A 26786-nucleotide genomic window follows, 5' to 3' on the forward strand; every position below is an offset into this window, starting at 1 on the left:
CAGTTTTTATGTTTGAAACAGTTTTTAGCTAAAAATTTCTTGTATCATTATTATTTATATTGAACAGAAATTTATTGTGAGCTAATAATAAATTCTAAGCATTTTCTTATAAAAAAATGGATCACTGTTACTTAAAGAAAAAAAGATAAAAAGACACAAATTAAAAAAAAAACACGTAATGTTGTATTGTTTATATTTTTCTGATAATTTTAATATCATAGCAATACAAAATTGATTTGGGAATGCATGCAACAATATGATAGTTGTAGGCTGCAAATATAAGTTTCTATAAATGGAGCTATATCTGTGAGAGTATGAATACTTTGTTTTTAAGTTTATGGAAGTTTTTTCACTTGATTATGCTACTAATTATATATTTGGCCTCACTTGGCATCACTTGCCTTTATCCAAATGTAAGCAAACAAAGTTTGTGCCTGAAGTACTTTCAGGACTGGGGCAACTCGTGGTAAAGGTGGTATAAGTTCTCATTACTTGCCTTAGCATCCCATAATGCAAAGCACATCTCCTTGCAGACATGTATAATGTTATGCATGAAGGAAAGGATCACTACCCAGACCGGTTTCGACCTTTATTGAGGTCTCATCAGTGGGAGCCAGACCCACAAGGAGATGTACTTTGCATTATGGGATGCTAAGGCAACTGATGAGAACTTATACCACCTTTACCATGAATTGCACCAGTCCTGAAAGTACTTCAGGCGCAAACTTTGTTTGCTTACACTTGGATAAAGGATAAAACCAGATACAGTAAAACCCCGTTTTTACGTTCCCGCAATTTACGTTTTCCTGCCATTTACATCATTTTCTGTTGGTCCCATCTTAAGGCCTATTCTTATGATATATTGTTTTCTCACCATTAACAACTTGATGTGCACGTTATTTCCCGTGATTTGTGTTTTTTTCTCGAGTGACAATACTGATTTTTGAATCGATTTCTGCAGAAATCTGCGCATTTCTGTTCCCAGATGGCGTTGCTTTTGGCTGTAGTTTCGCTTCCGCCATCACACTGACCTCCACGCTTGCAGCAGTAATGTGGTCATGAGCAATACTGTGATTTTTCAATCACACTATGAATTGATATTGCAGAATTTCTGCTACGTAATTTAGCGTGTGAAAGTTGCTTTCAAGTTGCATAATTTTATGTGGTGGATTATCCATGTTAGTAACATGGAGAAAAAAGACATAAAATGTATTTCGGTAGAAGAAAAGATGGCAATTCTGTGATTTGTAGATTGGCATGCCGAAACACGTAGGCATTTAGCAAAAGATCTTGGACTCTCCATGTCCACTTTGAACACGATAGTAAAAAACAGGTCAAGCATTGAACTCAATGCAAAGAAATCTGGTGCTATGTCAAAAAAAAAAAAAAAAAAAAAAAAAACGAAAAGCAAAAACAATCAACAATTAAAGATTTTTTTAAATGGACAAATGTAAGTAATTGCAAATTCATTTATTTTCAGTTATTAAATTTTGTAATCAAGTATGTAGACTCACATACTAACAGTAAGTCATCTTAACCTTTTTTACATTTCTTGCTATTTACACTTTTTTCCATCAGTCCCCTGAAAAGTGTAAAAAAGAGGTTTTACTGTATATAATTAATACTTTATTTTATTTTATTTTTTTTTTGGGGGGGGGGTCTTGTTTCCGCCTCATCACTGTCATCCTTAGACAAGACATATTTTCTCCCTTTCTAATTTCTATAAAATGGCTGTCTCATGATGACAAAGATAATTTCATGAACTAGGAATCCTATAAACTCCTTGAAGAGACCTTAGGTAATTTTTTTACTTTTCCACAACTGACTCTCGCTATAGCAAACTTGTGGGCACTACCAGTTATAATTTATGGTAGATAGTTTGCTGTAGTGGATTTCCTTTGCATATTATCCTTTGTAACACCCTACAGTCACATTTGGTGAGTATGGTGGATTGTCCACTGCAGGTAGCATTTGTAGTTGACTCCTGTGATTTCATAGCTATTTGTCTGAAAGTGAAAATTTGATCTTGATAACCCTGTTTTTTCTGAATCCAGTTGTTGTCCAAGTCTTCCCCCCCCCCCCCCCAAAGACACGCTATTTTTTTAATCCTCTTTTTTAGTATGCCTACCAAAAATATCTTACCTGGTATGATCAGTACAGAAATTTCTGTGTAATTTTTACATTGTTTTATTGATGTGTACAGCTCGTCTCCAATCATCTGGGAATCAACCTTCTGAATTATACATTGCAGCCACTATAAAACTTTTATACCTCCATGCTTGAGCATTTCTGGTCAAATATTATCTATTCTATCTGCCTTCCACCTTTCAGAGGCTTTTTCTATCTCAAGTATTGATATGTTCTGCTGATTGCATTCGTTTGAATGTTTTCTACCAACATTCTATTGCTTCTTGCATCCCAGTTTATCTTTATCATCACTTTTCATGTAACCTTTACAATGTGTATGATTCTGCTTACAATACTATTTCCTCCCTTTCTAAACTTTTTCAGTAGTCTCAGAACATTTTGTTACTTTCTTGTTGTTTATTTTCTTTATCCTTGTCCAAGTCTTTCCATGACTTTTGTTTAGTTACATTTACATATTGCTTCACTTTCTGATATTTTTCTATACATGCTGTCATATGCTGACTTACTTGCCAAGAACTTGCAGTACGCTTTCTTTTCCATGACTGCCTCTAATTTCCTTAGTCCACTATGGAGTTCTGATTTATCTCCTTGCAGACAACTTTACCATATGCCTTTCTGGCTGAATCAGCCAGTGTTTTCTTCATAATCAGCCAATGAGGCTGCAGGATTTGTTTCTGTTTTTCATTCGCATTCACCTTTCCTTGAATGATATATGAATATTTGAGTTGCACTTTAGCTCCAAATGCTCCTTGATCCCTTTTAAAAGTTTCTTATGTACTTTTCAGTATGATATTTAATATCATCCTGCTCAAAACTAAATGGTGATCAGTTCCTATTTCATATCTACTGTATACTCTTGTATACCTACATGATGCTATCATTATCAACAGTAGCATAGTTAATAAAGACTTTTCTCATGTCTTCTGTTTTGTGTTGGAACATGGTGCTAAATAATGACTAAATCTTATCTTAAACAGTAATCCAGCAGATACTTATCATTATAATTAGCTTTGCTTTCCCTTCTCCTCACACACATACCACACCTCAGATTTTCCTGTAAAAGTATACTAAGGTTAAGTAAATTTGAGATTTATGTTTTCAGAAAGATCTAATATCAAATCACATTTAAGATACAAAGAATGTTTATGCCAACTTTTCATCTGAAGTTGACAGAGTTTTTCCTTTGGAAAACTGGTTTTTCATTTCATAAAATAGGCAAGCAGGTCAGAAGAATATACAATTAAGATACGGTAATACATCGGCTTTATAGCTTTAGTTTCTGCAGCCTTGATGTGTAACAATCCAATGGAAAAGAATTCCTACTTTTTGGAGGCACTTTGCTGGCTGTGGATGTAATGTGTTCTTGTCAGCAAAGAACACATTATCAGAATACACATTGTCTGAGTATTAACCAAGGTAAAGGAAAACAGAATCTTTCATATGTGAAAATAAATAACTATTACTCTATCTTCATTGCAAATGGCAAAGAATTAGTATTAAAACATTATTTATGGGAAAATCTTGAATCTCAGATAATTTTACTGTTATGAGAGGGGGGTCTGGAAAGTTCTGATAAACACTTAGAACAAAAATTAATTTATTTTTATGTTTTCTTATATATCCTAAAAGAAAAGATATTTTTTGAAAAAATCTTTTTATATGAAAAAAAAAATTTTTAATGAAACATTTTTAGATAAAAAACATTTTTGTTCTAGGTGTTATCAGAACTTTCCAGACCCCCCCCTCCCCCCCGACAAGGTTTGTCAAAAAAAAAAAGGTGGAAGGGGAGTGGAGTACATTGTAAGACCCATTTTAAGACCCTCTCAGTTCAACAGCTGTAGACTACTTTACATCTGCCCTAGAGAGCACCGTGAGAAATTATCCATTTTTGTCCATTACAGTTTTGAATTGTTTCCACAATCACTTGTTAGAGGTGCCATGTGTTCTGTGAATTTTTGTGCTTTGAGGATGCTGGTTTGAAATCCAGTCAAATATCATCAGATTTATTTTGCTCTTATGGTGCAATCCATTAAATAATTAAAATCAATATCATCCACAAATCAAAATCAATCAACAGCAACAAGGTTAGGGAAAAATACCAGAGAACAATAATTTTTATGTATTATATAAAAAACAGCAAAATTCAAGTGAAAAGGACTTCCCCATTTCAGTTTCTTCTGTTTGTTAGTGTATATATATTTCCTTTATAAATAAAATATCTGCATGAGTTATGGAATAGAAGAGCTGATAGCATCTGGTGGAAACTATTTTTAAATAATCTTAAGCATATTTTATAAAAATTTACAATAAATAATAATGGCATTGAAACATTGCATGATTTTTTCATAACTTATTTTAACAGTATTACAACACCAAACCAGCTAAATTATAAAAAAAGTTGCTTATTAACTGACTTATATTTCGTCAGATTTCGAACCAGAATCTTCACAGCACATTACACGTTTCAGTTAACTAGATTGATGATCTTACATGGAGTGATATTGTATACAAAGTGCGGCAGTTTGGTAAGTTGAAATTGAAATTGGCCAGACAATCGAATAGGTCAGCTTTCTTCAAATGATGTCAGGATAGCTATATTATTCCTGCTTTTCTCAAATGTAAAAAAAAAAAAAAAAAAAGTTACATTTGGCTGTATTTACTACTGATGGACGAGTTTAGCACTCCAGTGGGAACAAATTGCTGCTAATCATATAGAGCTTACTAAGTTAAATAGCACTATAATGGCTCTACATAAAGAACTATTTAATATTTTAAATCCTGAACTGTGGGCTATCCTATATCACATCTCCAAAGTTTTTGTAAAAAAAAAATTCACAAAAGTTAAAAGCAGGTACTTGAAGAAATTTGAACTACAGCAGTGTCAGCATACTATGCTCTCTTCTCAACTTCAGTGAGATTGTGTGGTCATAATTTATTGTTACAGGTACAAGAATGCTCTCATTGTGGCCATAACTTTGCTGTTACACCTAAACAAGTTCCCAAACTAGAAATTATGATGAACATATAATGAGGCATCTATGATCTTCCACCTTATAAGGTGGAAGATCGTAGATATAGCCAATAAAGTACATTTTGACATAGCTAGCATCCTGAACAAATCTAAACCACCTAAAAGTAGTATACCACAAAATGAAATAGCTGCTTTAAAAAAGTTATATAAGAATAAAAATATCTTGGTTACTAAAGCTGATAAGAGTAATGCCACAATTATCATGAATTAAAAGGATTATAAAAAAAAAAAAACAGGATCTGTTAACTGACAGTTCTACCTATGAAATTATTGACCAAAAATCCGTTATGTCTCAAAAGGAAAAAAAAGTTCATAAATTACTGAAAAAAGTGACTTATTTGCCCAAAAAAATCATCAGCAGTTAGCTAAGTCATTTTCCCCTTTTACTGGCAACTCATATACTTTTATCAACAAAATTCTGTTCATTCAAATCACTAGTTAAAAATCACATTCTTAAAAATACAGGCATAATGGTTAGTTTCAGTATCATGTCTTTATTATTTTACTAAGGTAATAATACACACTTGAATTAATAAAGTCTCTCTCCCCTGATATCTTTGAATTATTCAAATTTACTATGCAGGCATGTTACTTTACATGACAAGGAAAAATCTATAATTAGATTAATGGTACTGCTGTGGGTGGTCCCCCCCCCCTCCCCGTCAACTAACTTTTACATGGAACACTTGGATAACATACTACTTACCATAACTACATACAAGCCTTTAGTGTTGTTACCTTTTTGTTGATGTGCTTGCCATTTGGTCCCATGGACAAGATACCTTGGATTCTCTTGTTATTTACCTAAACAGCCAGTACCCCAAAAATTCACTTCACAGCAGAAAAATAATCTCATAACTATTTGCCATTTCTTGACACATTAGTCACCTGGTTTTCAGGTGGTTTGCTATCTTTTTCCACTTATAGAAAGCCAACACACACAGGAAGATATCTATATAAGCAATCATATCATCATCGTCATTCAGTCCAGCAGTATGGTATTCTAAAAAACCCATTTACACACAGAGCTAGGGCTATTTGTTCTAATGATGCAGCTCTTTGTACCAAACTTAAATATCTTCATACTTTCCTGGCCAATGGTTACAGCTCCTACAAAATAGATAAAATACTACATGGCTTTCTTACTTCCCCTTCCTCAAGCACACAAGAACAAAACCATTATTCCTATTCCCTCTGTTTCAGGTACATCTGAAAAGATAGTTAAAGTACTAATAAAATATAACCTTTACACCACATTCAAATGACATCTTAAATTAGCAAGTCTCCACCCTCCTAAAGATAAACTCCATCCCCCTGGCATATCCTGGAGTGTATGAAGTTCCATGTGACAGTGACTTGGCCTACTGTAGACCGACGAGAAGATCTGTAACATTTGCCTTAGAGAACATAAATAATACATTCACTACCATTTTTCTAGCAAGTCTGGACTGGCAGACTATGCTTTGGACATCCCTTCACACAGGATTAGATGAAAGAAAACCGTGTACTTTATAAAAGTCATTACAGGTCAATAAAGACTATTTTTAGAGTTAGCCATGGCTATGAAGCAAGTGTGGTTGCATTAATTTGCCAAAAATTTGGGCAGCACTGTTATCTTAAGATCAACTCCTACTTACGCTACACTAATAAGGCCAATAATGGAATATGCAGCGTCTATCTGGTCACCTTCATCAGTAAAGGAAAAATTAGACAAAGTACAAGCAAAAGCATCCAAGATTATCATTGGTGCAGTCTCGTCCACTAACAACATCAGAGACCAACAGGAATGTGGGCTTGAGCTGCTGGAGGACAGATGGAAATTTGCCACCATAAAATTCATTAATAATATCAGAAGCTACCAAAGTGATCATATCTTCCTGAAACCTTATGAACATTGGAATCAAAAATGCAGACTTCACAGATCATCAACTTTACAGTATGATGGCACTATCAGAAAGGAAATAGGTCATGATCATCTAAATGCCCACATAAGCAAAAAACCTCTATTTTCCAGTCCTTTAATTCATTTTGCTCCTTTCTCTTAGTGTTACATGGTGATCAGCATTCATTTTAGAAATTATGGACTTAACAACCGTGTTATAAATAACTCTTTTAATATACCAACGTTTCGATCTTCATATTAAGATCATCATCTGGAGCATATACAAATATACAAGGTGGTATCAAACGTTTCGAGACTAGGTTTGTAACACGCCAACAGATGGCAGTACAAGACTGCACGCACAGTCACAGGGAGCACCTACCTTCATAAGTCAGTGTGCCAAAAGACATCATCCTGTGTACATCGAGAGCTGTGTAACTGATGCTATTCTGACCACCTGCATTACCATATCTGCAATTTCATCATGGACAGCAAGTTAGAACAAAGAGCAAATGTGAAATTCTGCATGAAACTGGGCAAATCTACCACAGAGACATTTGACATGATTCGGCAAGTTTATGGTGATGCTGCAATGAGTTGTTCAAGGTGTTTTGAGTGGCATGCGTGCTTCAAGAGCGGAAGAACATCACTGGAAGACTATGAGAGATCAAGAAGACCTTCAACGAGCTCAACCCCCAAAAATGTCGAAACCATTCAGCAATTTGTGCATGAGGATTGTCGGAGGACACTCCACAACATTGCTGCCATTGTTGGTGTGTCATATGGAACAGTCCAGGCAATCCTCACGTGTGATTTGAACATGCACCATGTTGCTGCCAAGTTCGTCCCCAGGCTGCTGACCCAGGAGCAGAAGGAACACTGCTTTGAAGTCTGCCGAGAACTCCATCAGCATGCCGTGGATGACCCATCCTTTATGTCGAGGATCATTACTGGTGACGAAACTTGGGTGTACAGGTACGACCCTGAGACGAAGCAACAGTCTTCACAGTGGAAGAGCCCATCATCTCCACGACCGAAAAAGGCCAGGCAGGTCCGCAGCTCGACCAAGTGCATGCTCATCATCTTTTTCGACATTTGCGGCATTGTGCATCGAGAATTTGTCCTCAGGGAACAGACCATCAATAGCGAGTTCTACTGCCAGGTTTTAAGGCATCTGAGGGAGGACATTCGGCGAAAGCGACCGGATCTGTGCCGTGCGAAAAACTGGATGCTCCATGACGACAATGCATCCTGTCAACAAGCTCTCCTTACATGTGAGTTTCTCGCCAGAAACAACATGATCTTAGTTCCACACCCACCCTGCTCTCCAGCTCAAAGGTCACCATTTTGACACCATTGCAGAGATCCACAGCAAATCGCAGAAGGTTTTGAAAAGAAGACTTCCAGGACACATTCCAAAAATGGCAGAAACACTGGAAGCACTGTATTGCTTGGCAAGGGAACTATTTTGAAGGTGATAGTGTGTAAACGTAGATAAATAAAGTAATTTCTCGTAAACAGAGTTAGTCTCGAAACTTTTTGATACCACCTCGTATACAGGACAAGCTGCGTTACATTACATACAGTAAGTTAAAGAAACAATGAATTAATCACAAGTTATTCTACTGGAATGACCTCTAGTGGAAAAAAAAAATTATTATTTATAAAATGTATCAAGCTAAATTGTATTTATGATAACATGAATACATTTCTTTCTTACAGATAGTTTTCTTTCAGTAACAATGATGTCCTATTTTTAGTATTACAATTGTTATTTTTGATTTAGGATCCTGGATTTTCTACAGTCCTGTTTATAGTTGCTCTTAGAGAGGAAGGTTCCGTGGGTCAAATATATGACTTCCATATGTTTGGGATTTTTAGACCATCGTTATTGTTCAGATTGGGGTGGTTGGTAATAATCTCACAGGCTTCCTTAAATTTGTGTTACCATGTTTTGGTGTGATGTAGACAACTAGTGCTTTTCCAGTCAATTCTATGTTAGGTGTTCAGGGCATGATCAGAAAGGCCAGCTTCACCATAATTATTATATTTAATGTGTCATTTATGTTCTTTTTGTCTGATAGGAATTGTGTGCCCTGTTTCTCCTATATATGGCATGTTACAGGTGCAATAAATACGGTATACTCCAGGGTGGGCCAGCGGAGGGAATGGGTCTTTGGATGAGTTGAGGTTGTATTTTTGTAGTATTCTGTTTATTTTATCTGATATCCCTTTAATGTAAGGAATGGTTATAATTTTACTGTAGTCTGATTTGTCTTTGTTTATTATTGAGGTCTTGTAGAGAATTTTGTTAATAGTGTTTTGGCTGTACCCATTTTTTTGAAAGTATTGCTGATAACTTTAAATTCATCTTTCAGTACCTGTTCACTGGAGCAGATCTTCAGAACCCTGTTTTTTAGTGTATTAATAACACCTAGTTTTTGTGTTGGGTGGTGGTAGGAGTTTATGTGTATATATTGGCCAGTATGTGTTGGTTTTCGGTAAACGGTGAAGGAAAGATTGCCAGAAGGAAGACGTGTGACAAGTGTATCTATAAAGAAGTGTGTTCTGTTTTTCAATCTCAATTGTGAACTGTATTATGCATTTGTGTTGTTTGTTTAGGCGGCTAAGGAATGTGTCTAGTGTCTGGCGGCCATGGCACCAGATCGTGAAAACATCGTCAATGTATTTAAACCAGACTTTGGGTTTTAAAGGAGAGGAACCTAAAGCAAGTTGTTCAAAATGTTCCATATAAAAGTTAGCAATGCGGGGGGGGATAATGGCGAGCCCATGGCTGTGCCTTCTTTTTGTAGGTAGAAAGCGTTTTGCCATACAAAATAACGAGAATGCTGCAATACATGTGCAATGAGCACCGTGATATCTGGAGGGAATTCGTTCTGTAAAAGAAGGATTGTGTCATTGATTGGGACATTCATAAAGAGGGCAGAGACATCAAAACTGACTAATAAATCATCTTTTTCTAATGTAATGTCTTTGATAATGTTTATGAAGTGTTGTGTTTTTGATGTAGGAGGGGGAATGATCTACCAATTCCTTGAGTGTTGCCGCTAATTTTTTGGCAAAGTGATAATTCGAGCTATCTATTCCTTTGACTGTAATCCGGAATGCTGTGTTATCTTTGTGTATTTTTGGTAGCCCGTAAATTCTTGGGGATGGAGCGTATTGCGGAAATAGTTTTTTGACTGTATCTTCGGGCCATGTGGTAATTGACTTAAGTAGTTTCTCTGTTTTCTTTTTTATTCTATTGATTGGGTTGTAGTTAACGAGCTGGTATGTGTTAATGTCCGAGACTAGCAGGTTCATTTTTTCCACATAAGTGGTTTGGTTTAAAATAATGGTGGCACTTCCTTTATCGACTCTAGTTATTACAATGTTCGGATTTGACTTTAATGATTTCACCACTGTTAATTCGTGTTTTGTTAAGTTGCTGTTATTGTTTTGTTATGATTTAAAATGTTTGGTTGTTTCTAAATGTATTTTGTCTGCTATGTTATTTGGGATGAATCTTAAGCCTTTTTCTATGTTACAAATAAATTCAAGTTTATCGACTTTGGTGCTACGGCAAAATTTAGACCTTTATTTAGTACTGAGAGTTCGTCTTTGTTTAAAACGTGGTTGGATAGGTTAACTAGGTTACTGTTACCTGTAGGCGATTGGTGACTCCTGTTGTTTCTTGCTTCTGGTTGGTTGTTATTGTTCACTGTGGAGAGATTTGAATATGGCCACTGGTTTTGTCGATCTTTTAGTCTATGAAATATGGAAATTAGGTTTTCTTTTTTGTTTGAAGGATATGGTTTGCTGTGTTGTCCGTAATCTTTTCCAGGATCATCCAGATATCTGTGTTTAAGTAGCTTGAAAGTTCCGATTTTTCCTTTTGTAGCTGGTTTTGATTAACGGCCAACTTCTTTCTGGTAGCTTGGATCTGTTCTCTGAGTAGCGCTTTCTCCATGCGGTGGTATATTCGTTGCTCCTTTGTTGAGGTGAATTTTCTCTTTAGTTTGATGCAATTTGGAATGATGTTGCTGTCCCTACACCGTTTTAAAAAAGCCAGTCGATTGATCAAACTAGAACCATTAATCTTCAGCTGACCGTATTGATTGCATCGCTTGTGGGTCGAATCTCCATGAATTATCATAATCCTTTCTTTTAGTGTTACATGGTAATCAGCATTCATTTTAGAAATTATGGACCTTACAACCATGTTATAAATAACTCTTTTAATATCCTGACATTTCAATCTTCATATTAAGATCATCATGTTGAGCATATACAAATATATAGGACAAACTGCGTTACATTACATACCATAAGCTAAAGAAATGATGAATTGATCACAAGTTATTCTACTGGCATGACCTCTAGTGAAAAAAAAAAAATATTTATAAACTACATCAAGCTAAATTCTATTTATGATAACATGAATAAACATTCTTTCTTACAGATAGTTTTCTTTCAGTAACAATGATGTCCTATTTTTAGCATTACAATTGTTATTTTTGATTTAGGATCCTGGATTTTCTACAGTCCTGTTTATAGTTGCTCTTAGAGAGGAAGGTTCCATGGGTCAAATATATGCCTTCCATATGTTTGGGATTTTTAGACCATCATTATTGCTCCAGTCCATCATTATTCCAGTCCTTTACCTTCAAATACCTTCATAAATCTAAACCTTACTAAACTCTGTGCAAAAAAAGAATCAAAAGAAACACTCAAAGAAAAAGGTCTAAGTACTATCAACCTTCTTTCATCCTCCAAACAGGTTATTTGTTATACTGATGGATCGTCAGACACCAATATGTTAATAGAGGTGCTGGTGCTCTCCTTCTACTCCCGAAAGGTGAAAAACTTGCAATAAAAGTTCGATCTGGGAGAATTGCTTCCAATTTTACCAGCGAACTTTATGCAATAAATAAAGCACTTGAAGCCTACTTAAAATTATCATCTTAACAATCAGAGGGAATTATAATTTACATTGATTCAAGAGGCAATCAAAAATGGCAATACTAAGCTCACACAAGACATCCATGAACTCTTAAACCAACTGAAGTGTTTGAGAAAAAGTCATTTTACAATGGATTCCTGCTCATGTAGACATTGATTATAATGAAGCAGTTGATAGGAAAAGAGGCCAGAGAACTCATCCAAGAAACTGACATGATAACTCTTGCTGCACTAGCAAAATCTAAATAATTCCACTAAAATCAGGGATACAACACCAAATTCCCAAAATCAATGCTGACAGAAAGACCACCACCATGATAACAAGACTTGGAACAGGACATTTTAGAGGAATGAAGATCAACACAGATGATATGAGAACATATAGAAACTGCAGTAACTGCCCTAATACTGAACTGATATCCACTAACATTTTTACCTGTCCAGCAATTACAGCAGCTTTGCAAACAATAGACCCTTATCCTGGACAGATCTAGCGTTATATGAACAAAATCATCAACATAGCCAAAGCAGTTCAAGGAGCCACATGGAAATATCTAAAACTCTTCAAAGGACAAGACAATAACAACAACAACTCCTACATAGCTTGTAATACTTCTTTTTTATAACATTATAGGGCACCAAATTATAACTTTAGATGAGTTTGAATCGTTACAATTTGAATTGTTTCACTTACTTAGTGGTTACTAAAGCTGATAGGGTAATGGCACAGTTATCATGAATTAGAAGGATTACAAAAAAAAAAAAAAAAAAAAGGCAGGATCTGTTAAATGACATTTCTACCTATGAAATTATTGACCCAGACTCCTCCACTATGTCTCAAAAGGAAAAAAGTCCATAAATTATTGAAAAAAAGTGACTTCTTGGCCCAAAGAAATCATAACTAAAATAAAATTGCGTTAAACCATCTTCTATTTATGGAGTACCTAAATAGAAGATGGTTTAACTCTGCAAATCTAATATTCCCACTTGCTCTATAATTGAAATCGATGTTAACAGTAACATGTTAACATGTGAGGTTTTGCATGTCTTATAAAAATATTACTTTAGATCAATTTTTAATTGTTTCACTTACTCATCGTCACGTGTTAACTGAAACATGTAATGTGCTCTGAAGATGCTAGTTTGTAATCAAAATATAAGCCAATAAACATGTTTACACAAAAAAAATGTTAATAAACATCTTTTTTGTGTAATTTAGTTGGTTTGGCATTGTGAATTGCAAAATGAAGAATGGAAAGGCTGTGGGAGCAGACCAGATACCTGGGGAAGTATGGAAAAGTTTGAGCAGTGAGGGTGTGGATATGTTATGGGATCTGATGTGTAAAATAGCCCAACAGGAAAAGATACCAGAGGAATGGAGGAAAAATATTCTCGTCCCAATCTACAAAGGAAGAGGAGATGTTCAAGACTGTGGCAACTATAGAAGAATCAAGCTGATGTCACACACATTAAAAATATGGGAAAGAGTAATTGAAGCAAGGTTATGGCAGGAAACGAAAATTGGTGAGGAGCAGTTTGGATTTATGCCAGGAAGAGGGACAACGGATGCAATATTTGCGCTAAGGCGATTGATGGAGAAATATAGAGAGATGCAAGTGGATCTGCACATGGTGTTTATAGATCTGGAAAAGGCATACAACAGAGTGGCCAGGCAGGAGGTATGGAGGTGTATGAGGAAGAAGGGGGTGTCGGAGAAGTATGAGAGGTTGGTGAAGGAGATGTACGTGGGAACAGAAACTCAGGTCAGGTCTAGTGTTGGCATGACAGAAGGGTTCCCTATTGTCGTAGGGCTACACCCAGGGTCAGCTCTGAGCCCCTACCTCTTTGACCTGGTCATGGATGCACTAGTGGAGGATGTCAAGAAGGAGGCACCATGGAGCATGCTGTTTGCCGATGACATTGTTCTATGCGAATCATCCCGAGAGAATCTTGAAAATACCCTGGAAGAGTGGAGAAAGGCATTGGAGGAGAGTGGCATGAGAATTAACCGGGCGAAGACTGAATATATGTCAACGGGGAGTGACGAGGATATCGTCATACGACTCCAGGGTGAAAGGCTAATTTCAGGGAAGAAATTCAAGTACCTTGGGTTAGTTGTCGAGAGGAATGGTGACCTGGATGAGGAAATACAGCACCAAATAACATGCGGTTGGATGAATTGGAGGAAGATGAGCGGGGTCCTGTGCGACAAGAGAGTGAGTTGTAAGAGGAAAGCTCTATAAGATGGTGGTGGTGAGGCCGGCGATGCTCCGTGGTGCGGAGACATGGCCTAAAACCAAGGCACAGGAGAGCAAGATGGAGGTAGTGGAGATGCGGATGTTGAGATGGATGAGTGGTGTGACAAAGAAGGACAGGATAAGGAATGACTACATCAGAGGGACGGTTAAGGTGGGACCAATTGGCAAGAAGATACAAAAAAGTAGGCTGAGGTGGTTTGGACATGTTGAGAGGAAGGGTGAGGAGTATGTTGGTAAACGAGTGGAGTATATGGAGTTAGAGGGAAGGAGGAAAGGAGGCAGGCCCAAGCTCAGGTGGAGGGATAAGATGACAGAGGATCTTAGGGAGAAAGGATGGAGTCCGAAGGATGCCCTGGACCGGAGAACTTGGAAGAGGAAGGTTAAAGATTGGTGCAATCCTAAGCTTGTCTGTTAGATTGATTGCATGATTTCATTATTATTAAACATATTGCTTTAATACATAAATAAAGTTAACTGTGCTCTTTATATAAATGAGACAAATAGTTGTTGCAACTGACAGCTAGCTGGAAGTAAAGTGGAAACCCAGTAAGTTAAGGCACTGATGCGGTTATTATTTGAGTACAGTAATTTTCTCTTCTTTTTTTTGCATGCTCTTGTTAGTCTATAAATCACCTATGGAAAGGCCTTGGAAAAACCTGGGTTTGAATCTTATGTAAAATGCAAAGGCCCTTTTATATGATCTTTTCCAGTGAAGGTAAGTTACCTACTGTGTTAGGACAATAGGTTCTTTTTTATCACAGAAACTGCTTTTTTTTTTCATCTGGAAAAACAAATTCTAGATATATAGATTATGCATATAGGATTAATCATTCTGTTATGGCATTAATTAGGTTTCTTATAAAGCTAAATTACTTGGCCATGATAGGCAGTTGAGCCTAAAGCTTTGAGAGATTATGAAATAAATAAGCCATACTTTGCATGTAGCTGTCATTTTCTAATGAATGAATCAGTATTGTCTGGAATATTGTATTCAGTATACTGAGCTTATATTTTGTTTAAATTCCTTGTTTTATCCAAGTGTGTTAATATACCTTTAGATTAATTAGAACCTGTAAAATATTTACAAGTGAAATCTGTATTAATTCTTGAAAACTGTACACCACAAAAAAAAAAAAAAAAGAGGAGGGGGTGGAATTTAATATTAGTAACATCCTACTAGACTGGATGTTAGAGTAATTCCTAGTGAATTCACAGAAGAAAAATCAACTTGGTTAAATGATTTTTTGGAGACCAATGAGGAGAGCTTTGGGAAAGGGTCAAGATGATAAAACAGGATACAGTCAAGAAGAATCTCAGCCCAATAAAATGGATATCAGACGCAACTTGCAAACTAATTGAAAGAAGGTTGGAAAAACAAAAAGACACAGGGACTGAAGAATATAAGAGAATACATAGAGAAGTCAGAAGAGCCATCAAGCAGGACAAGGAAAAGTTTTATACTAATAAATGTGAAGAGATAGAGCTCCAGATGAGGAAGCACAATTATAAAATGTTTCATTTAGTTTGTGACCTGAAGTACAAGTTTAAGCTAAAATTGAATGTCATCAAAGACAGAAATGGAGCACTACTAACAGAAGAATTGGAAATCAGAAACAGATGTAAAGAATACTGTGAGGAACCTTATAACAGAGTGGATAAAGAAAATTGAGAAGAGCCTTCTCACCAGGAAAATTTCAATTTGGAACCTCCTCTACTTAGGCTTAAGGTTGAAAGAGTGGTTAAGTAGCTTAGCAATAAGGCCCCAGCTACAGATGGAATCCCAACAGAGTTAATTTAGGCCACAGGAGATGGAGGGATAAGAGTGTTTCATAGATTGATTATAAGGATATGGGAGATAGGATCATGGCCTAGAAACTAGAAGTCAGTTTTCATACTTCTTCCTTCTTATGTAGTAGTATGAAGGATTACAAGAACTATAGAACTATTAGTTTAATCTCTCATGCAAGCAAGATTTTATTGAAGATCATACTAAATAGGATTGAAACCAAAGTTGAGTCGATGGTTCTCAAAGGAAATACAAACAGGGAAGCTCTTGAGAAACAAGTGTACCTTAATGAAGAAAGAATTGAGGAAGTCAGCAAGTTTGAGTGCCTGAGATCCATTATTAATGTGAAGAAGTGCTGTTCAGAAGACATCAGAAGAAGATTAGAAATGGCTAAAACAAGTCAGAGACCTGTCTAAATTCTGGTTGGTGGATCCTATCTCCATTGGAACAAAGTTGAGGATTTTGGATGCAGTTGTTTTTCCAACAGCGACTTATGGATGTGAGACTTGGAAACCTATAGCTGCTTTTGAGATGTGGTGTTACAGAAGGCTGTTGAGGATATCATATACTGAAAGGCATATAAATGAATGGGTGTTAGAAAAGATCAGTAGAACTTTAAAGCTCCTTAAGGATATTGGTAGAAGAAAGTTAAAATATTTTGGACACATTAAAAGGATGGAAGGGAGAGCTTCTCAGAACAGTACCTTCTGAGGACTGGTGTGACACATCATCAAGCATCGGAGTGATCATACAGCATCTGTGATGTCCAATGAACAGAAGAAGAAGAAGAAATATTAGTAACTAAAAAGATTAACACTTCACAAATTAATGTATAGAATACTCTTATTGCAGAATTCATTGTTTTTTTATAGGGTTTCATACTTTTGCTTAACAAAACTGTGAAATCTCTCCCCCCCCCCCACCTCCCATTAAAACATAAATTCAAGTTGAAATATTTGGAGCGAGCAGTTTCTTATATCAAAAATTCTGTCTCTCTCTCCCTCCTGCCTTTCCTTATGATAGTGTAAGAATTCACTATCATAAACATTTAATAAATGCTCAGCTTGAAAATGTTAAGTTCATGAAACAAAATTAATTCTCCTACTCTGTGTTTAAAGTAGAACAGTAACAAATTAAATTTTTTTTACTTATAAGTTCATAAAGTGATTGCTTTATAGAATTTAATCAATAATGTTTGCTTGTATATAACTAAATCAATTTCAAAATTCATAAATTTTAGGCTCTCGCCACTGCTGTCTGGTCTGTACTAAAGGCAAAGAGAAAGATGCTAAAGGTATTTACATTTTAAAAGCATACCGTTATTTGCTGTATTCTAATTAAGAATTAAGTTTTTATGCTTCTGTTTCTTAGTTTTCCTATTTATTTCTGTATAGAGCAAAATTAGGATATTAAAATACACTCTCTCTCTCTCTCTCTGTAAATTATTTTTGTAAATTGTACCATATTATAAATGAGAATAGTCAATGTGTTTGCATGTGATAATAAAACAGTAGCATTAAGGTCTATTAATTGAAGCTTTGGCACTATTTTGAAAAACTGTTTATGCTTAAGATAATTCCTGATTTATGTCACTTAAAAATGAATTTACATTCAACTCTTACTATCCATTAATTTGAAGAGAAACACACAGAAGACCTTGATTCACTCAGCCAGAGGTGAATGTGGTGAAGTGAAGTTAAAAACTATGGAGATCTCAAGAAATAGTTAGTCTGGGAAAAGGAAAAAAATGGTAAATTTTTTTGTAAATAAATCAGTATTCTGCCTTTATATAGAAAACAAACTAAGAAAGCTAATTCTTATGTGTATATTATGTGACACCTCTCTCGATGAGTCCAAAGACTCATTGAGGGATAGTGTGCCAAGAGCATCGAACGATTGATTCCCTTCCAACTACTAACTGCGCTCAAACTTGCTTAAGTTTTTGTGAGCCATTAGTAACAGAGGCTCTACCAATCAACCAACCTTTGCTGGTAAACAAAGGTCATGAGAAGATTTAGGAGGAATATAAAAAATAAATATGAATGTATGAAAAATATTCTAAAACTGTTTTAAAAAAGCTAAGAGATGGAGGAAAGAGTACTACTATGATAATCAAAGTTGATAAAGATTACTCACAAACTAAGGATATTCTAATTATTTGGAATAATTTGAAAAATATTATTGAGGAAACCATCGACAGCAAACATCTTCCTTTGCAGGGGATTGTAATCATGAATGCATTTTAGTATTCGAAGCAGCAAGAGTAGTAATATTCAACCAGAAATGCTTTACTATAGAGATATAACATTTTGTAATGGCTGTATTGCATAATTCAGAATGCATTATCATATGATCATGTCAGGTTCCAGATTGAAGTGCTTCTCTCATTACACATATCTGAAAAAATGTGAAATAAAAGTGAATACGGTACTTATATAAGTTTTCATATTGTGTGTTCCTAGTAAGACATTTACAAGTATACTTAAGAAACTCAAGAAGAGGCTAAGGAAAATTGTCCAGGAGAAATTTGAAGAAAAAGAATGGAGATTGTTGCCCGGACCATATCGTATATTAAGACAGATAAGCTATACGAAATACTACAAAATACAGTAAGAGCATGATGTCCACTGTTATTCATCATCTCTATACTGTAGATCACATCATGAAGGAAAGTCATGATAAACCTGATATTAGAATCTGATATTAAACTCAGTTCTTTATTTTATGCAGATGATGTTATACTTTTCAATAAATCAATTACAAGTCGATATCAATACAATAAAAAATGACAATAGAAGCACAGAAATGTTGTTTTTAATCACAGTTTTAATTCATAACATGAGGCACTAATAAGGAAATAAATAATGTATTTATTTAATTAGTTGCTGATATTTCATTTGTTTTTATCCAGTATCTTCAGAGCACAAAACAATTTGTTACAGCATGCAAACGGCAACAGTTAGTTAATTGTGGGAGTTTAAATAAGCAATGAAGTGATATATTTATTTACTATTTATTTTCTTATGCCTTGTGTGGTGAATTAAAACCATGTTAAAAGAACACATGACCTACCAACACATAATCCTTTCAACTTATCTGAGAAGCACAAAATATATCAACTGCAGTTTTAAAGGAGAATCCCTAGTACAGATAAAATAGTGTTCACATTTTGACATAATATTTTGTGAAGATGGCAAATTAAATATGAAAATAAATAACAGAATGAGCAAGGGTGATGTAGGAGAGTGAAGCATTTTGATATTTTATTTATTTATTTTTTTTTGAAATTAGAGAGAAATTAGCCACAATACCAAACTAACAATATATAGAACATATAGAGTTGGATAAACAGTAGAATACTTTTGAGACAGCAAATATGAAAATTCTAAGAAAAATGAATGGAGGGATCGAATGACATTAGGTCAGAACCATATTAAAAATGAAACTATTGGAAAGGGACATGACATTAGTAGCATTCAAGAATATGTAAAGAGAATGTCTTTAAGATAGTATGCATGTGACTTAAACTGGGAGAAGAAAGGTTAGCAAAACCACTTTTCAAAAAAAAAATGGCATGTAGGGGTGCTTAAGGGTCAAAGTTGTATAACTGAGAGGAGACTTCCACATAGCCTTTAAAGCAATGTGGAGAACCGACCAAGGCTTCTGACCTAATGTCCAATATTCACCTTCTCATGGTGTACCCCGAGCTCTCATAGTACCCATATATGAAAGTTTATTAATAAAAAATTGAATGTAAAAATTGCCGAAGTATTTTCCGTTAGATATCTACCTGGATACCAAATGAATGAGGATGGGCTGGCAATTTGGTATTTAGCCGACCAAATTATATTCTTGTTTGTTTAAACCACAATGCAAAATGATGCTACAACATGGCAGAATTTCATGCTTGCTGGAGCTCAAGACTAAATAGTGATCACTATTTAGTTGTGAGCAAGATGAGATTGAATTTCATATTGAAAAGAAGAACATGTAAGAAAGTTGTAAAGTAAATAAAACTTGAGCAGCTCTTTAATGTGAACTTAGGCTAAAATACACAAACATTATTCAAGAAAAAATGAAAGAGTTTGAGAACAGGATCTAAACCTTGGAGATTCTGTGGCAAGCCCTGAAGAAAGCATTGAATGATTCAGTCAGAGAGGCATCTGGTGATGTTATCTGCAAGGATAGAATAATCAGAACTTCATGATGAACACAGGAAGGTAAAGAAGAAAGTGTATCAAAAGTTCCTGGCAAATAAGTCTGCTTGTGTTCTACAGGCATAAATATATAAAAAAAAAAAAGCTAAATTTTTTTTCCTCATAGGATGGTGCATGATTGGAATGGATTGCCATTGGATGTTATGTATGCAATCAGTGTGAATGAATTCAAGAATAAGTATGATATCTGGTGCATGTAGTATGTGGCCTCCCTTGATGAGTCCCTGACTCCCTGAAGGTCTCTCTTAATAATAATAAATACCGTGTAAAACTAGCTAAACAAACGTCATGGGAAGACTTTGATAAGAACATAGGAAATAAATATCAGGAAGGTAGCAAGATATTTCTGGAAGTGTTGAAAAAGCTCAGAAATGGAGGAAAGAGTGCTGTAAAAGGAATTAGAGATGATAAAGGTGACATGAAAACTTTAGGAAAGAAAAGTATCCTTGATGTATGGAGTAATTACTTAGAAGAATTGCTAAACGAAACAATTGCTAAACGACAGCACAGTAGTAAAAACACTCAACAGGCATGCAATCAGGAATACATATCCATACTTGAAGTAGAAAAAGCCATCCAAAGCCTGAAATGTGGAAAGGCAGCTGGAGTAGATATTTGACCAGAAATGCTCTAGTATGGAAGTATAAAATCTTATAATGGCTGCACTGCATAGTTCAGAATGCTTGGATAGAGAAAAAAATTCCAGATGATTGGAGAGCTCTCATAGTACTTGTATATGAAAAGGGAAATAAAACTGAATGTGAAAATTACTGAGTGTTACTAGTAAGATTTATGCAAGTATATTTGAGAAACAGTTGAGAAGGATCGTGGAAAGGAAGCTTGGTGGATTGTAGATAGGAAGTTAGTACTGATATAGGTTTTTCATGTAGTATTGTCATATCCTGTACATGCCTTGAGGATACACGTCAGGAATTTGATGATGATGAAATGGCAAGTAAATCCCCAGAGGAGAAGGACCATTTGGAAGGAAAACTATTGATAGGAAACTACATTTTTGAAAATTTAAATGTTTTCAGCCATCATAATAGATTTGACTCTTATTACATGCAACTTTAATTAAAGACAATTGGAAAAAGTTGTGATAGCAAAAGGATCCCTTTACAGATTTACTTTAGCACAGAATTGATGTAAATAAGGCTTTGTGCAGAACTGCTTTTGGTATGTTGTCATAGTAACTGAGGAAGTTTGTTATAATGGTGTTTACTATTGTGAGAGTTGCATAGCATGTTCATCCTACAAAGATATATATCAGGAAATCATAATTATTTGGGGTTTCTTTAGTTTTGTTCTTGAATATAACTGCACACCTTACATACTGTCATATATTATTATTAAGAGAGAGAGTCATTAAGGGAGGCCACATTCTACACACACACCTGCTGCCATACTTGTTTTGAATTCATTCACAATGTTTGCATGCACAACATCCAATGGCAATCCATTCCAGTCATGCACTATTCTATGAGAGAAAAATCTAGATCTCACCCCTTTCTTAGTGGCATTCATTGTAAGCTTCCAAGGATGCTTTCTTGTCCTTTCCCCATCTTCCATAAAATAAGACATTCCATCAACTGAAATTTTGTATGAGTCTTTCAGAACTTATATATGTCTCAATCATATCACCCCTCTTTCTCCTGTTTGCTAGTGTCTGCAGTCTACAAATTATCAATCTGTCTTCATAATCAGTATTCCACAATCTTGATATCATTTATAACACCCTCCTTTGCAGACAGAAACACAACAGAAACCAGGAGACCAGATCTGGTTACAATAGTCAGTGTAAGGTCTTATCAAGGCCTTCTAAAGAGGCAAAATGATATCCTTATTTATTTACATGTCAAAGTTCATTTCAGCATTGCATTTATCTTGAGTTGTATTTGCAATCTTTGCTATATGGTCCGTGAATTTCAACTTTCTATCTACTAACACTTCCAAGATCTCTAGCCTCATCAGTTTCTTCTAGCATAATTCTACCAATATACTGTCATTGGATATCTAATTTTGCCAAAGTGAATGACTTTATATTTACTTATATTTGAACTGACATCCATTTTCCTATGCCTACAATTCCAGATTGTTCAAATTTTTTGCAGGGTACTGCATATCAGTCACATTCCTGATTACCCTAACTATCTTTGCATCATCAGCAGATAACTGTGTGTTGCTTGTCAAATCCTTTCCAATGTCATTAATGCACATATTGAATAACAGTGGACCAAGGACTGATCCTTGTGGTACACCACTTGTTTCCTTAAATTTTGCAGACTCGTGTCCCCCATATACCACTTTTTATCTGTCATTTGGTCATCTTCTTATTCATGTGAATATTTTATAATCCAGTTCCATATTCTCCAGTTTATGCAACTGTCTTCATGCTGCATTTTGTCAAAAGCCTTAGCAAAATCCAAAAGTATCACTGTGTATCCATTCCCCTTGTCTAGCTCAATGGTAACATTATGGAATGTGAAGTTGCTAAAACATGACCTTCCCTTAGTAAATCCGTGTTTTTCATTGCAAAGTAGAGATTCTCTGTTAATCCGTTTCTGCATGTGAGCCCTTACCAACTTTTCCAAAATCTTCACCACTACTATAAATATTCTTTCTGGAAATTTTCCATATTATTCCTCTAAAATCATAGTAATAGTTATGACTATTTTGCCTATTTTCTTAAGGAGTATCCCTTGTATTATATCATTGGATTTTCTTAAAACTTAAAACTTTCCAATTAACTTAAAACATTAATGATATTTTAATGACATAAATTAAAATATATGGAAGGAATAATTTTTGACATACCTTTTTCTACATACCTTGAGGATTCTACATACCTTTGTAGAATCCTCAAGGTTATCTTTTTATAGATCAGCATCAGAAATGTATTGATAAAAATTATATAACCGAACTTTAGACCTTTAGAATGAATTCTGGATGATGATTATAACCATTTAGGGTCATTTGGATAAATACATTAGGACTTTTTTTTTCCCCAAGTGGGGGGGACAGAAAATTATGGAGATAAAAATATATGGAAACTAAAAATTTGGAAATTAAAGATATGCAAATTAAAAGCCGAAATATATATATATATATGACTACTAATATTAACTCAGAGTTGGCATATGTTCATTTTTTATATAAACTGACTAAAAATCCGAGAATTATAATAAATCGAGATTTATTGGATACGCAACATGTTTCGTCGGGATCGACCTCATCAGGCGTTAAGAACATAGAAAGCTATTAAAAGATACCGAAAAAACATTGAGACTCTCTAAAGCTATAAATTCGACTGTAAATTGCAGTTATTATGAACTTGAGCTATATATATAGTCCGTGTTAAAGTTCTGTTGTTGTACACCTGTGCGTGTGTGGATCCATGAGATTGCCAGTATCTGATAGTAAAGCTGAAAGAGTCAGGCAAATTATAGCTGAGATTATTGTTCATATGAAGAGGGTCCAAGGTAATTTCTTTTGACTCGACAATGCGGCGTTCTACCTCATCATGGCAAATGTGCAGGTTTGAAGTTGTCCAATTTACTTCATGTTGGCGGCTTTCATTATTTGTGTTTATTGAAAACAGGACAAACACAAGCTCATCAGAAAGTTCAACTTACACAAGTCAACACAAGAACGGTCTACTCTAAATAATTGTCATAACAGACTTAAAAATTTGGTGATTAACAAATTGCCATATGTTCTAAGTCCTGATGAAGAACAAATTCTCAGAAAGGGTCTTAATTTTGTATTGGCACCAAAATGCATTCCCAAAGAACTACTTTTAACTAAGATGGAGAAAGCAGCTTCGTTACTTCCTACCACAGACGCGAGTTTACTTCGCATAGAAGAATTCTTGCAATCAACAATGCAAAATCTCCTTCTGATAATATATCCCCTGGTGAGAGACTTGCAATTAAAAATCTAAGGAATAACAAGGACCTCGTCATCTTAAAAGCTGATAAGGGGAATGCAACTGTAGTTCTAGATAAAATAGACTATCGAGAAAAAATCTTAGCATTGTTAGAGTCGGATAATTATTCGGAAATTGAGAGGGATCCAACAAGAGAAATACGCAATAGAACCAATAATCTCCTACAGAAGACCACAGAAATTCCATGAAATACACAGCCTTCCATCTGTTCTTTACACCCACTCATTCCAAGGCTATATGGTCTCCCTAAGGTACATAAAGAAAACTACTCATTGAGACCTATAGTAGACAGCATTGACTCACCCACCTACAGGTTATCTAAATATCTGGTGTCATCGTTAAAAGCTTATTCGGGAAAATCTTCTTATATTAAAAACTCAACAGATTTTGTCTCTAAAATCAAGGACTTAAAACTCAAGTCTTCTGACATCATGGTGAGCTTTGACGTGGTAGCACTCTTTACCAACATTCCGACACAAGAAGTTCTCCATATTTTAAATAACAAGATTTCAAATAAAATGTTCTCTCTACTATCTCACTGTGTAAGCTCTGGCTATTTTGAATTCGAAGGTAAACTTTATAAACAAGTCAAAGGATTAGCAATGGGAAGCCCCCTCTCTCCTATATTAGCCAACATTTTTTTTTTGAGGATTTTGAACAAAAGGCAATCTCCTCTTCTAGTTTAAAACCAAGAATTTGGCTTAGATATGTGGACGATATATTCCTCATATGGGAACATGGTATTGAGAATCTTCACAGTTTCTCAACCACTTAAACAACCTCCATCAAGATATCAAATTGACCATGGAGATTAAAGAAAATAGTTCCCTCTGTTTCCTAGATGTTAAACTCACCAAGACGCCCAAGTCCATAAAAGTCTCTGTATTTAGAAAGCCAACACACACGGACAGATATCTGCATGCGTCCTCACATCACCATCCAGCGCAAAAGATGAGTATTATATCAACTCTAGCGAATCGTGCAAGATCTGTACTGTCAGATGAAGAAGAACTAAAAAAAGAACTGAAAAAAGAACCAATCGAGTGATCGGGGTTGGATCAAAAAGTGGGATACCGAAAGGAAACAGAAACTGAAACTAACAGAACTGTTATCAGTAGGAACATGGAATGTGCGGACATTCTGAATGTCAGGAAAATTAGAACTACTTCGTGAGGAAATGAAGAGATATCGGTGGGATATACTAGGATTGGCAGGGATGAAATGGACATCATCTGGAGAGATCAATGGATGAGAAGTAATATGGTCAGGACATGACACTATGCACGAAGCAGGAGTTGGCTTCCTTCTTAGTAAAAGAGCTCGAGAGGCACTGTTAGGCTACAAACCAGTTAATGAACGAATCATAGTAGCAAGATGTCAGCAAAGCCATTCAACATATCAATAGTCCAGATATATGCACCCATATCTGACAGCACAAATGAGGATATTGACTTATTCTACAAAGATCTGACAGAGACAATAGAAATAATACCAAAGCAAGATGTGCTAATTATTGAAGGAGATTGGAATGCCAAAGTTGGAATAGATAATGATGGTTGGGAAAGAGTCGTTGGAAAATATGGTTTCGGAGAAAGAAATGAACGAGGTGAAAAATTATTAGAATTTGCTGTGGACCACGAGATGATGATCTGTAACACAAGATTCCAACAAAAGGAGTGTAGAAAATGGATGTGGCGATCAAATGATGGGAAAACCAAAAACATGATTGATATGATTAAAAGAAGATGGATAACATCAGTACAGCAACGTCGAACTTTTCAAGGAGCAGATATAGACTCAGACCATAATTTAGTGATTGCAAATATCAAGTTGAAATTAAAAAAGAAATATAAACCCCAACATCAAAATAGAAGAGATACAGCACGAATAAGTGAAGCAGAAATAGTAAGAAGGTACAGAACAGCGTTAGAAGAGAAACTTAAAAGTGTGGAGAAAGAAAAAACTCGAATTTAAGAGTGAAAAGAGTAATAAAGGCGATAGAAGATGCAGTTGAAGAAACAGTTCCAGAAGAAGAGAAGATCAAGAAGAAATGGATTACGCAAGAAACACTGAAGTTAGTACAGGAGAAAAGAATGTTGAAGATAAGAAGGGATACATCAGAACAAATAGAAGAGCAATATAGAAGAAAGTGTAATGAGGTGAAAAAAGCAGTCAGAATGAATAAGATGAAATGGTTAGAAGCCCAATTCAACAATATAGAACAGTACTATGTAGAGCATAAAACAAGGGAGGTATACAAAATGATCAGAACCATTAATAGAAAGTGGCAACCAAAACAGACCACAATTAAAGATGAAAAAGGCAAAGCATTGATGAATAAAGAAAAAATTGTACAGCAGTGGACAAGATACTGTAGTGAGTGATATGAAGACAAACTAGATTCAGATAGCATTGGGAAACTGACTGAAGAATTGAAGCAGATATCACCACCAGGTAATGAGCATGATATGGACATTTTAAGAGGAGAGGTAGAAAAAGCAATAGGACGGCTAAAACACAACAAGAGTCCTGGTAACAATAACATTACTGGAG

At 35.3% G+C, this 26786-nt stretch overlaps 1 protein-coding gene across 3 annotated transcripts in view; it reads left to right on the top strand.

Annotated features, from left to right (window-relative positions):
- The window catches only part of Miga (mitoguardin), a 215327-nt gene that overhangs the window by 159109 nt on the left and 29432 nt on the right, over positions 1-26786 (top strand). For all 3 annotated transcript variants that reach the window (XM_090396518.1, XM_090396521.1, XM_090396520.1), the window contains exon 12: positions 17308-17361. In XM_090396518.1, the coding sequence (XP_090252644.1) occupies positions 17308-17361 (54 nt within the window). The remainder of the gene's footprint in view (positions 1-17307; positions 17362-26786) is intronic.

The sequence above is a fragment of the Typopeltis vanoorti genome, chromosome 8 (assembly GCF_054136105.1).
Source record: "Typopeltis vanoorti isolate ZY-2024b chromosome 8, IOZ_Tvanoo_1.0, whole genome shotgun sequence".
Taxonomy (NCBI): Eukaryota; Metazoa; Arthropoda; class Arachnida; order Uropygi; family Thelyphonidae; genus Typopeltis; species Typopeltis vanoorti.